The 12,260-nt window shown below is 37.0% G+C and overlaps 1 protein-coding gene across 4 annotated transcripts in view; it reads right to left on the bottom strand.

Moving 5' to 3' along the window:
* The window catches only part of LCORL (ligand dependent nuclear receptor corepressor like), a 121,130-nt gene that overhangs the window by 32,983 nt on the left and 75,887 nt on the right, over positions 1-12,260 (bottom strand). For all 4 annotated transcript variants that reach the window (XM_088450630.1, XM_088450631.1, XM_088450632.1 and 1 more), the window contains 2 exons: positions 8,935-9,189; positions 5,816-5,897 (listed from right to left, as the gene is read on the bottom strand). In XM_088450630.1, the coding sequence (XP_088306756.1) occupies positions 5,816-5,897; positions 8,935-9,189 (337 nt within the window). The remainder of the gene's footprint in view (positions 1-5,815; positions 5,898-8,934; positions 9,190-12,260) is intronic.

Genomic DNA, 12,260 nt, shown 5'->3' with positions numbered 1-12,260 from the left:
ACCGCTTTTTTAATCCTGTATGGTTCCCAGGGTGGTGTGGCTTGAGCAAGGAAGATTTCAAGTAAGAATACCCCCAGTGGATTGGGTACCTGAATATGACATGGAGACCCTTAGCCTCCCATCATGTCCTTGGGTTGCAACAGGCACTTGGAAGTCTAGTTAGGGGAGAACAAAGTGGACGCATTTGAATAGTTAGTAAAACAAACACACTTAAGTCTTCGCTTAGCTGGATACATATCCTCTAAGCAAACACATTGTAGACTTTCATGTTAGGAGGGCCTGTGAGCTGAATGGTACTCTTCGCAGACTGCTAATGATACTAATAAAAAAGCCCGTAGCCAGTGGCAAAGAGGTGTGTGAGAGATAGAGAGACACAAATAAAAAATTGTGAAAAAACACACAAGAGGTATACAGATACATAAGTAGCACACAGACACGAGATTCATGAAATTAAGGGTAAACACACTTGCACAAAAGTTTTACACATGGCAGATCGGCATAAAGAAACTAATGTGTTATGATTACATACGTACACAAAAGTTTAGCAGAATTTGAATAAAATTTTATATAAAATGTGAGGCTGGATAGTTTGTAGTTAATGTAACTATTTACCAGAACATACATTTAAAAACATTGCACTTTGTAAATGGTCCATATGACACACAGTTAAAAGAAAAGAAGATTAGTTACAAATTCGAATAAAAAAATGACTGAGGTTTGTCCAAATGTACAGTACTCATCAATGAGAAAAATGTTAGTGTTGTGCTTCTGGACTACAATGAGTAGGCCAAGAAAAGGGTTTCTTAAAACTGCAAAAACTGGGTATATTTATTTTTTTTGTCTCTGGCAAATCCTGCTGGTTACCTTTAAGAGGAGATACGGTTTTAAATCAGTTTTTATTTGAGTACCGATTAAAGATCATATTAACGGATTACAATTTTTTTCAGTAACAGGAGATCTCCATGGCAATCAGCCGAGCCATCGCATGGCATCAGCAGAGCTGTTGGACTGACTGGCTCTTAATCAGAAATCAATTTACACTCTTGTGTTGAAACAAAGACAAATGCTTCCATTTGTGGAGTGTTTTTTTTTTTTGCAGTGGCACAAATATTAACCTCATTTACAGATCGCTCAATGTTAAATACTTACTGTACTTGTAATGTATGATAAAAAATAAATACAATTATAAACTATAACTTAAAGAATACATTGACCAAACCATTAATTCAATACAATCAGATTTAGCTTTATAACACAAAGAAAACAGTTTTACAATACATTTACATCACATAACAGATACAGGAAATTCATTAGAAAATATTGTAATAAATAATTCATGAATTATAGTGCAATTGATTTATGCATAAATAGAACTCACTGCCTAAAATAAGTTTTTGTTAAAGAAAATCTTTTGAAAATCAAGGCAGCCACAAACTGTAGTTATACCAAATTACTGTGAAATGGATGTGACAATGGAAATGTTGCAAGTTAAAAATACAAAAAAAAAAAAAAAAAAACTGGTATATTACTGTAAACAACTAATCATTTTCAGTAGGTTAATATACAATGTTATATAAAATGGCCAGAAACGACAAGAAATTGTTTAAATTATTTTACCGATCAGTAGTCTTAAAAACCAGAGGCACAGCTTTGTTTTTTTCCATTACAAAATATTTCAGAAACATTCAAATAATTTGAAGGGCTTATTTTTTAACCTTCAGTTCTTTTTAAAGTAGTCAGATGTAAATTACTTTTGATTGTTTTACTGAAAGGCATTGATTAAATTTTAAAATAGTACAGGTACTGTATGCAAAGGACTGAAAATAGACTAACATATTTGAGTTGTGTGTAATTTCATTACTGAAATCTAAAATAGACAAAATCATCCCTACAGAAAAATAGTACAAAATGTAAGGATAGAAAAGTAGTGAAAGCTGTAAATAAGACTTTCCCTGACGTTAAGATTATTGTTATTTTCGAAATACACTTAAAAGTTCCTTGCTTACCAAGGTGATGTATATTTCACTTCAAAATGAGGTTGATATTGCCCAAAACTAATGTCTCATTATTTATAAATACTTAAATAAAAGAGATTGGGTCCAAGAATAAACCGCTTCTCAAGAGAAAGGAAACTGTTTAACAAAGTAGTAGAAGCAAAGTTTTTAAGCCAACGAAACCCATGCACGTAAAAAACATCCAAAATTAAATTTAAGTGCATATGTGCAAAGAAATGTCTGCTCAGAGTTCATTAAATGTATAATAGCTACTGGAATAAAAATTTGATGTATGAAAATAGTCTTCTAAATTTCAGAGGTAAGGAAAACCGTGTAATTGCCTGACAATCCACAGCAATGGAGTGCTACGTGAAGGTAGATTTAAAATGATATAGAAAGAAGTCTACTTCCTACTACGAATAATAGTAAAACTAATCTACATTGGGGAAAAATATAAAAATGAAGTGTGGTGGTAATTTTTTTTTAAACCCTGAACAAACTACAAGTTTGGTTATTAGCAAACACATTAATAAATTGGTCTGTTAAAATGAAATTTCTAAAATGCGGCAGCAGCAAATACATAAACAGTTACATTGAGGTCCATCGATAGCAGGAGTGTGACAACCCTTGAAAAAATATATATCAAAAAAGGTAAAATCTACTAACCAGAACATTGAATCCAAGTCTTAAGCTCATCTTGTGCACACTAAGAACATGCTCTAACCTGCATTCCAGGATTCTTGCCATAGTGTAAAAGTTCATTTTTGAAAAAAAGTCTTTAATAAATTATTTTCATAAAGTTAAATTTTTAAGCTTTATAGTTCATTTAAAGTCACACAGACTTTTTACAACAACTGGAATGGGAGATTGTTTCATTAGATTTTGTCCCATTGATAAATGCTGTAATTAAACTTGAATATTTTATTTTTACATTTTATTTTGTATTATACACTTGAAGTAAAACATTCTATCAAACTTTTTTTTTTGCGGTTTAAAAAAAAACAATAAACAAAGTCTATGTGGATGCTTACGAGTGCTGTTAATCTGGAATGAAGTAATACTGCATGCATCCGCGCATATCACTTCTCATGATTTATCTGCACCTATAGGTGGCACAGTAAGACTTTAAAACCATAAGTAGAAAACCATTAGCTAGAGTATGAAATATTCTACAACTGTCAAAGCTTAGGATTGGAAGTTTTGATTTAAAACATCAGTACTGCAATGAGGAGTGTTAATCATAGTTTTGTGATGTTAACTATGAACCAAAAACCCTGAATTTCATCTATTTAAGCAATCAGTATGCTCAATATATAGTATCAGAATTAAGTGCGCAACAAAATAATTCTGTCCACAGTGAAAACCCTGAATAATCTATTTTAAAAGGCATGTATGTGGTTAAGAACGGTATCATTTCTACAGAGCATGCTATGTCACACTCGGTCACGTGTACAGTAGAAGTGTGTAGTAATGCACACGTATTATAAATCCACAAATAATCTACATAGACTTGCTACTATTTCTGGAGTTACCAGTCCCTGAATTAACAACATTGTACATGTTAGCGTCTGCCAGACGAAGTTTTTTCTTCGGAGGATTCTTCAGTGTTCCAGTTCGTTCTTTAACTTTGTATTCTAAAGTGCTGTGAGGTACGCCATAGATCCCTTGTGCTTTAGAAACACTCATTTTCCCACCTAATACCATTGCTATAGCTTCTTCCATGATTTCATGATCGTACTGTCTGTAGCGCCCACGTTTCTTCCTTGGCTGTTTGTCTTTCCGGTCATCATCTGGATTATCAGAAGAAACGTCGCCAGCTCCGTTCTTTGCATTAAGACACAAAGGAGAAAGGTCCCCGTGCAATACGTAGGTATCGACATTTGAACGGGTTATACTTCCAGAACATTCAACTTTGCTTTGCTTAGGAAGTATGTTTTTCAGTTTTTGAAGAGATGAACTTTCCGTGACTGCAGAGTTTTTAGTAACTTGATACATAACATCCAGAAGACCAGAGGAATCAGGTTGTGGTTTGGGCAAAGAGCTCACTCGTACCTGAGGAATTTTTAATTGTACAGTGGGAACGGAAGATTCACAATGCAATCCTTCCTTTTTTTCTTTAAACTGAGCAACCATTCTCTGCAGAGTTAACTGGTGGAGGTAACTGGAAGCTGTTGGGAGTTTCAGTTCCGTAGTTTCAAGTAGATTGAGTTTGTTTTTTTCTGTATGCTCTGCCTGGGCCTTTGCCCACAGGGCTACCTTTTGAAGAACAGCACACGTGTCTGCACTGTCCTTGTATAAATACCCATCATTACAATTTTGAGCTGTGTTTTTAAAATATGCAGGCTTGCCTGCCGATAAGGCTTTTAAGTGAAGTAGCAAAGTTTTCTGAGGTATGCCATAAAGTATGGCTGCTTTGTTAACATCCAATGTTCCCAACTGAATATCTTTCAATGCTTTAGAGAGCAAACCGTCTGCAAACTCAGGACTTCGATCCAGATAGTCCTCTCTGTCCCTCTGAAGTCTCCTGGATGAATGGAATGAAACGATGGTCAACGGATGTATGAGAGGTGCACACAGGTATGGAAGGGGATGGTCCACTCCTTTATTAAACTCTTTGCTTAGGTAACATCACCGCTTCTGACAAAGTTTTTATTCAAAAGGTGGAAGTTAGAAGTTATAGAAAACTTTATACTTCAGCTTGGACAATCTGTGAATCATACGATGGCTTCTATAGTAACCCAGTCAAAAATTGAAAACCATTTGGTAAATATTTGCCTATTTTGTAAGGATTTCATTAATGCATGCTACTCCATCTGACACAGTTGCTTGCAGAGCCAAACTGTTATTATTTTAACAATTAGTAAGACCTTAATATTCAACTTTTGTTAGTAGAAACGTGACGTTACCGCTAAACAAGTAATAAAAGAGTAAACCCCCGTGTAAAACATTTGTATCAGCAGCACACGCACACATAGCGCAATTAAAAAGCTAACAAACAAAGACAACACAAGGAGATTTAAAATTTACATTCATAAACACACTACAAATTTGATGGTTTAAGGATACAAAAATGATATATAGATCTAAATGAAAACAGTTTCCTGTGAATAATATCTGGTAGTCACATATCATTTAGTTGTCCCTCTATTGTAATTGGCAAATGTAATAATAGAATATGTTCACAATGCCATTACAATGCTAACACAGATAAATTAAAAGTAATGAACTATTGACATATATAGCTCATGAGATGCTGCCTAAAATAGGTCACTTGAAGCTAAATAATAACAAAGTACTTATTCTAAAGTTAGAAGAAAAAAATAAAAGTACGAACAAAATTCAGTAAACAGCCTTCACTGTTACTCTACCATTTTATGACACGTCTCAATATATATATGTTGGCATATGCTATAATGCTTAGAATTTTGTAATGTATTATGAGCAGACTGCAAGCGAGTTAAGTGTGTACAAATATCTTGTAATCTTTATAAAATGCATTGCAAAGTCCTATCAACAGTAAAGCATTCATTTGCATTACGTAAGCTTGAATGCATAGTCTACAGCAAAGTGGAGTGGGTAAATATTTGTGAAAGAAAAATAAAGCAATTAGAGACAAACAACTATATAGTAAAATGGTGAAGTTTTCACAGTAAATAATTCTAAAATCTCTATTACCTTTCACTCACTATAAATCCCGATGTTTTGGTGAAATTATTAGCAGGAAGAAATTATAGTAACACATATTTGAAAATCCACATATACTGTATTTTAGCAACTACTAATTTTTATGGATTTTAAATTACAATTTTTGCATAACTTACCCAATTTTGGAATTTTTGATTTTGGAATTCCCTTCTAGTCCATTACTTTTAGTTTTTACAGAAAGATCCAAAATTTCATCGCCTACAAGAAAGACATAAAAAAAAAAAAAATAAAGTAAAAAATGTTTCACAGACATTAAAAATCCATAGATTTTTTTTTTTTATTAAACTATAATGATCATAAAATGTACTGGAATTTATGCAGCCAAGGAAAAGCATGACAGGGATATCACATAACCACAATAATTGATTCAATATTTGTATAGTAGCTTTGTTCACATAAAAATATAAGGTTTTGTGAGTGAACTCTGATGCTCTTAACGAGGTGTTCTCATACATCTAGCCTTAATACGCCACACAGCGCAACTTGCCTGACGTGAGTGAGCCGCCAGCTCCCGTGCTACACAGCTAGCGTTGGGCATCTTTTTTGGCAAAAAGGCATCTAAGTCGCAATGAGACTAGGACGCATCAGCAGACTGTGTTGATTAATTTGATATGCGACATTTTTATAACTGTGTGCACCGGAGTCTGTATATGCAGCACAAAGGAACCTGGAATGAAAAAAGCTGCGGCTGCTACATTGTAGCACTTTGTATATAGATTCAGAGACTCCGCACACAGATATACAAGTGTCACATATCAAATTAATCAGCATAGCCTGCTGGTGTGTCCTAGTCGCATCACATTGCAACTTAGAAGAATTTTTTGGGGGAAAAAATGCAAAAAAAAGACACTTGGCGCTAGCAGAGTCTCACAGGACCTGGCGTCTCGAGAATGGTTTTTCAGCGCAACTGCAGCAAACATGTGCAAGTACACATCCGTACATACTTTTATAGACAGCGAACTTGGAAAAATAACTTCAGTGATTATTATAAATAATGTCATATAAATTGAACACCATAGTCATAACCATTATGGAAAATATATTTCCTCTTCAAACCTTCTCAGCAGACATTACAATGGTTAGTTTATTTTCTCAATTAGTAGATCTATACATATTTATAAAAAAAAAAAAAAAAAACAAACACAGTATTGTTAACAGTCTCTAGCATACAGGAAGATCAGGCAGAGTTCCTTATTGTTCTGTATTGCAGGTGCTTACCTTACTTTCGGTTGTGACGCTGCAATCAGAGTACGCACTTGGAAGACCAGTCTGCTACCTCCTCTGGGAGCAGATCTAGCTGGAAAATTAAAAAAAGTGTGCCCCTGGATACATTTTGAAGCAGGAGAATGAGGCCAACCTCAGCATGCCGAAAGACGCCCTCTCGAGTTAAGTTTATTGAGACTATAAACTGCTTCAGTACTCTTGGGGGTAAATTTACTAAGAATAGTTAGAAATAAAAAAGGGCTTGGGGAGAGAAGATGGCGCTGCAATATATAAAAGTCTTCAGCCCGTCCACACCAAAACAAAACAAACCCTATCCCTTAAGAGCTAACAAATATTGGACAACTAGTGGTGGAGTGTGGAGAAAACCGGCGATGTCTTAAGTTACAAGGGAAGTACACGAGAAAATACGAGTATATCGTATTTTTCTTTGCACTGTAGAAGTTCTGTTCAGTACTTTTCTTTGTGTTCAGCGAACCCGGATTTTTCATGTATACAGAGAAATAAAAAAACAATGCAAAATGTATAGTTACTTCTAAAACAAATCTTATTACACAAAAACCGGGTGGTGGGAGGGAGATATTCCTTTCACTCACTACATAGCTAGTGGGTGTGTCCCATGACCCAATACAGTGCTATAGAGGGAAAGATATTTCCTCTGTAGTGGCGAGGGCCTAAATATGTTCTTCCTCAGGCTTTATCTTGCACCCTTTCTGTGTAAGTCAGGTGTGTCATCTAGATACTTTGAGAATTCTGTGGGGCATACATCAGGATTAGCCATAAAGAAACCATTACAAGCTTTATCTTGCACCATTTGTGTCTAAGTCAGGTGTGTCTTCTGGAATTAGATTGAGAACGTAAGGAAATCTCTCTCCCTCTATAGCACTGTATTAGTTCATGGGACACACCCACTAGCTATGTAGTGAGTGAACGGATATCTCCCTTCCACCACCCGGTTTTTGTGTAATAAGATTTGTTTTAGAAGTACACATTTTGCACTGTTTTTATTTCTATGTTTACATGAAATATTCTGGTCCGTTGAACACAAAGAAAAGCACTGCACAGAACATCTCCAGTGCAAAGAAAAATATGATATAGTATACCTGAAGATAACTATTTTTCTTGTGTAACATAAAAGACATCGCTGGTTTTCTCCACACGCCACCACTAGTTAAGAATAGTGTATGATCTGTAATTGCCCGAGGTTAAACACACACCGCATTGCTGAAACACAAGGGACTTTTGACAGCTGAAACATTCAAATTTACCAAGAATCATGTTTTGCTGAACAGTGTTTTTTGATGGTGCAAACGTGTTTTATCCCCTGTGATCCCTGTAGTCAAACACTCCCGAACATGCAGGCTGCACATAACAGTGAAATATGTGCAGGCTGCATGTGTGTATTGTGTAAAAAAAATAAAATGTAAATGAAAGCGCCAGTCATGGTTAAAAAAAATTACAGGGGACAAAATGTGTAGAGGTCCCCCATGTTTAATGAACCAACACTGGGCACCGGCCCCGGTTTTAAAAATACGGGGAAAAAAATGGTGTGGGGTTCCCTGTATTTGTAAAACCAGCACCAGGCTCTACTAGCTAGGGTGTCATGCCGCAGCATTAACAACCAAAACCAGTCAGCCCAGGTCGGGGGATCCCAGGGGAGGTGGGGACCTTCCCAATTAAGGGTTCCCCCCCTCTCCTGAGCACCCCAGGGCTCTTCCCTGCACCCCTGGGTGGTGGGTGTAGAGGTAATAGTATTAATCATAGTGTAATATTGTTTTTTTATAGTGGGAGTATAGATCCCACTGTAAAAAAAATATTAGAACTTGCTCCAAAAACAAGAATTAAATAATTTCAGAAATGAATTAAATAAGCATCTAAAGACTTATCCAGAATATGGAAGCTACTATAAATCTTACGTCAACTATTAAACTTTAGGCGAATACCAATTATTTTAATATATATAAAAATCTAAATAAAGTAACTTTTTTACAAAAAATATGGACACAAATCTTACCGTCCTGAAACGTATGCTCTTGAATCCTAGTCACAGTGAGGTCTAGGGGACCATCCTGCTCTTCCTGAAGTAAACTTTCGGTTTGGTTCAGTTGGACACCGTTACAACCAAGGGCAAAATCTTTAATTGTTCCATTGATCTCTGGGTACATCTTTCGACTTTTCGAGACATATTCAACAGCAAACTGACGTATCATTTTCTTCAATAATTCCTGAGCTACAAGTGGAATGTTGGGATCACAGTTCTGAGGAAGATCTGACAACAGAAAATAGGGAGAATGTCTTGCATGCAATAATGCAGTTCTGAGATGAATAAAATAGCCTTATGCTCGGTCAGAATACTACTAGACACATCTGAATAATTCAGATTTCATTTAAGGAACAACAAAACACCATCATTTTATTAGCCCTCCAATTATACTGAAAATGGACAAACATTTGTGGAATTTAATGGATTTGCAAACTACAATTTACTGAAGCCAAAACTGTACATCAAAAATCAGGTCCAAAAGGTCTCAAACCACAATTGACACTTGGAGACCTTACCGAGGTACAAAGCGTCCCTTTTACCAAAGCATAAATGATAAACCACCACTTAATAGTCAAGGGCATAGGTGTGATAGATGAGACAGCTGAGGGTGCATTCTAACCAAACTATCTGGCTTGACACAATAATTAAAGTGCAAAAAATGAAGGGTGTGGACATTGTTATCTTAACAGCCCACTCAGTAGTGGCTTGGCTCTATAGGTGAGGTACTGAGAAAAATATCACCAGGGTTAAAATGGTAACATGTAGAGCAATCTCTTGTAGCATGGCAAATGGCAGCATGCACTAACAAACCATTAGTGTTACTCATGTTGACATTATTAGAACTACAAATACCAGCATGCACAAGTGCTAGATAAAAATTTAATAAATGCATCAGAGAAAAAAAAGTCCATATTATCAATAAGCAACATGGTTATGTAATGGTTAGCATTACTGCCTCACCGAACTGAGGTCTTGGGTTTGAAACCCACTACGGCTCTTACTAGCATTTGTATATTCTCCCTGTGCTTGTGTGGGTTTCCTTTAGGTACTCCAGTTTCCTCCCACATTCTAAAAATTTACTGGTAGGTTAGTTGGCTCATGACAAAAATTAACACTAGTGTGAATGTATGGTAGGGAATATACTGTAGATTGTAAGCTCCACTGGGGATGGCAGGGATGTAAATTGGAAAATGTTCACTAAAGCACAATAGAATGTGCGTGCACAAATATGGGGCTAATTTTTCATTATTAATAAAGGGTGCATTACTTATTTAAATGTATTAATTTATTTATATAGTGTTCTGTGGTAACACCATTGACCAAAAGAATGCCAAACCCTGTAATAGATGCAGGCAGAGGCAGGCTTTCTTGCCATAATCATTGTTTGAATTACAGAACTGGAAAAACCTTTTGCTCTTGAGATGGAAGATTCAAGAGCCACACCGTCAAAGCCAGACGAGGTAAGTCCGGATGCCGCAGGGACCCTGCGTTAGCAGATCCTGCCATAGAGGAAGACGATACAGAATGTCTATGGATAGAATCTGCATGTCGGTAAACCAATGACGTCTGGGCCAAGCCGAAGCCACCAGTATTACTGTTCCGCCTTCCTGCTTGAATTTTATGAGCACTCTTGGGAGGTGGGAAATAGGAGGAAAGAGATACACCAGCTTGAAGTCCCATCTTACTGCCACAGTGCGTCCACAAAGGCTCCTGATGGGTCTCTGGACCCGTAGCTGGGGACCTTGTGGTTGTGACGTGATGCCATGAGATCTATTTCTGGTAGACCCCATTTGTTTACCAGGAGCTGAAAAACTCCCGGATGGAGAGACTACTCTCCGGCATGTATGTCCTGGCGACTTAGGAAGTCTGCTTCCCAATTGAGTACACCCGATATGAATATTGCCGAGATGGCCAGAAGATGACGTTCTGCCCAAATCAGAACCTTTGTCACCTCTTTCATGGCTGTGCCTCCCTGAGAGTTGAGATAGGCCACTGCAGTCCCGTTGTCGGACTGGATCTGGCCCGGCCTGCCATGAAGCAGGTCCTGTGCCATGATAAGTGCTTTGTTTACTGCTCGCAGTACCAGAATGTTTTTTTAAATTGAGTTTATTTATAAAACTTTTGATTGTTTTTTTCTCATAACAAAAAACACAATACAAGAAACAGAATCCCTCCACCCCTTAAAAAAAAATAAATTATAATAATAAACAGCCATTAACATATACTCTCATTAATACAGATACACAGTCAAATCCGGTATATAAATAATACAGAACAAATATCTGCACAAAATAAATCTCAGCCATTCAAATTAGCAGAGAGATCATAAACAAAAAACGCAGATTAACTAAGACATTATTATGCCTTCTCGCCGGTCGCCAGCCCATCAGTACGAGAATGTTTAATGGCATATGGCTTTTTTGATTTATCCATCTTCCCTGAAAGGTTTGATGACCTGTCACTGCCCCATCCGCAAAGAATGGCATCCATGGAGAGAAGCACCCAATTTGGAATCCAGAATGGGCGCCGTTTGTGCAGATGGTCCTTTTTCAGCCACCACAGGAAGGAGTGACGAATTTCTGGAGTGAGAAGGGACTTTATTAGATGATACTGTCCGTTCCATTTGGAGAGAATCAGTTTTTGCAGAGGCCTGGAATGGAACTGATCATACACCACCATATCGAAGGTGGATACCATTGATCCGAGGACCTGCATCACTGATAGAACTGATACTCTTCGCTTGCGTAGTAGTTTGTGTACACTCAATGATAGGGCCGCAATCTTGTCCTCTGGTAGAAAGACCCTTTGTACCTGAGAGTCCAGAAGTGCTCCCAGATGTACTATCTGCTGTGTTTCTGCCAATTGATGATCCAGCCGTGCTTCTGTAGGCAGGCTATGGTCTGCAGAAGATGGTGTTGTAAAACAACTGGAGTTTGTGCCAATATCAATATCATTGTTGGTGGGATGGCATAACGGCAACATGCAGATAAGCATCCTGAATGTCCAGGGAAACGATAAAATCCCCAGGTTCCATTGCCAAAATAATTGACCAGAGTTTCCATACGGAACTTGTGTGTCCGGATAAATTTGTTTAGGATTTTTAGATTTAGAATAGGGCTATGAGACCCATTCGGTTTCTGAACCAAAAATAGATTGAAATAATAACCCTTTCCTTGTTGTAACACAGGAACTGGTATTATTACCCCTGCCTGCAGCAGGAAATTAATAGCCACCTGAAGGGCCACCTTTACCGCACCTGATGGAGGAATTGTGTAAAAAAACTTCTGGAGAGGAAA

This window comes from Taudactylus pleione, unplaced genomic scaffold (genome assembly GCF_031769625.1).
Source record: "Taudactylus pleione unplaced genomic scaffold, aTauple2 ptg000520l, whole genome shotgun sequence".
NCBI classification, from domain to species: domain Eukaryota; kingdom Metazoa; phylum Chordata; class Amphibia; order Anura; family Myobatrachidae; genus Taudactylus; species Taudactylus pleione.
Note: the sequence above shows the minus strand (reverse complement) of the source record. Positions and strands in the feature narration are given on the sequence as shown.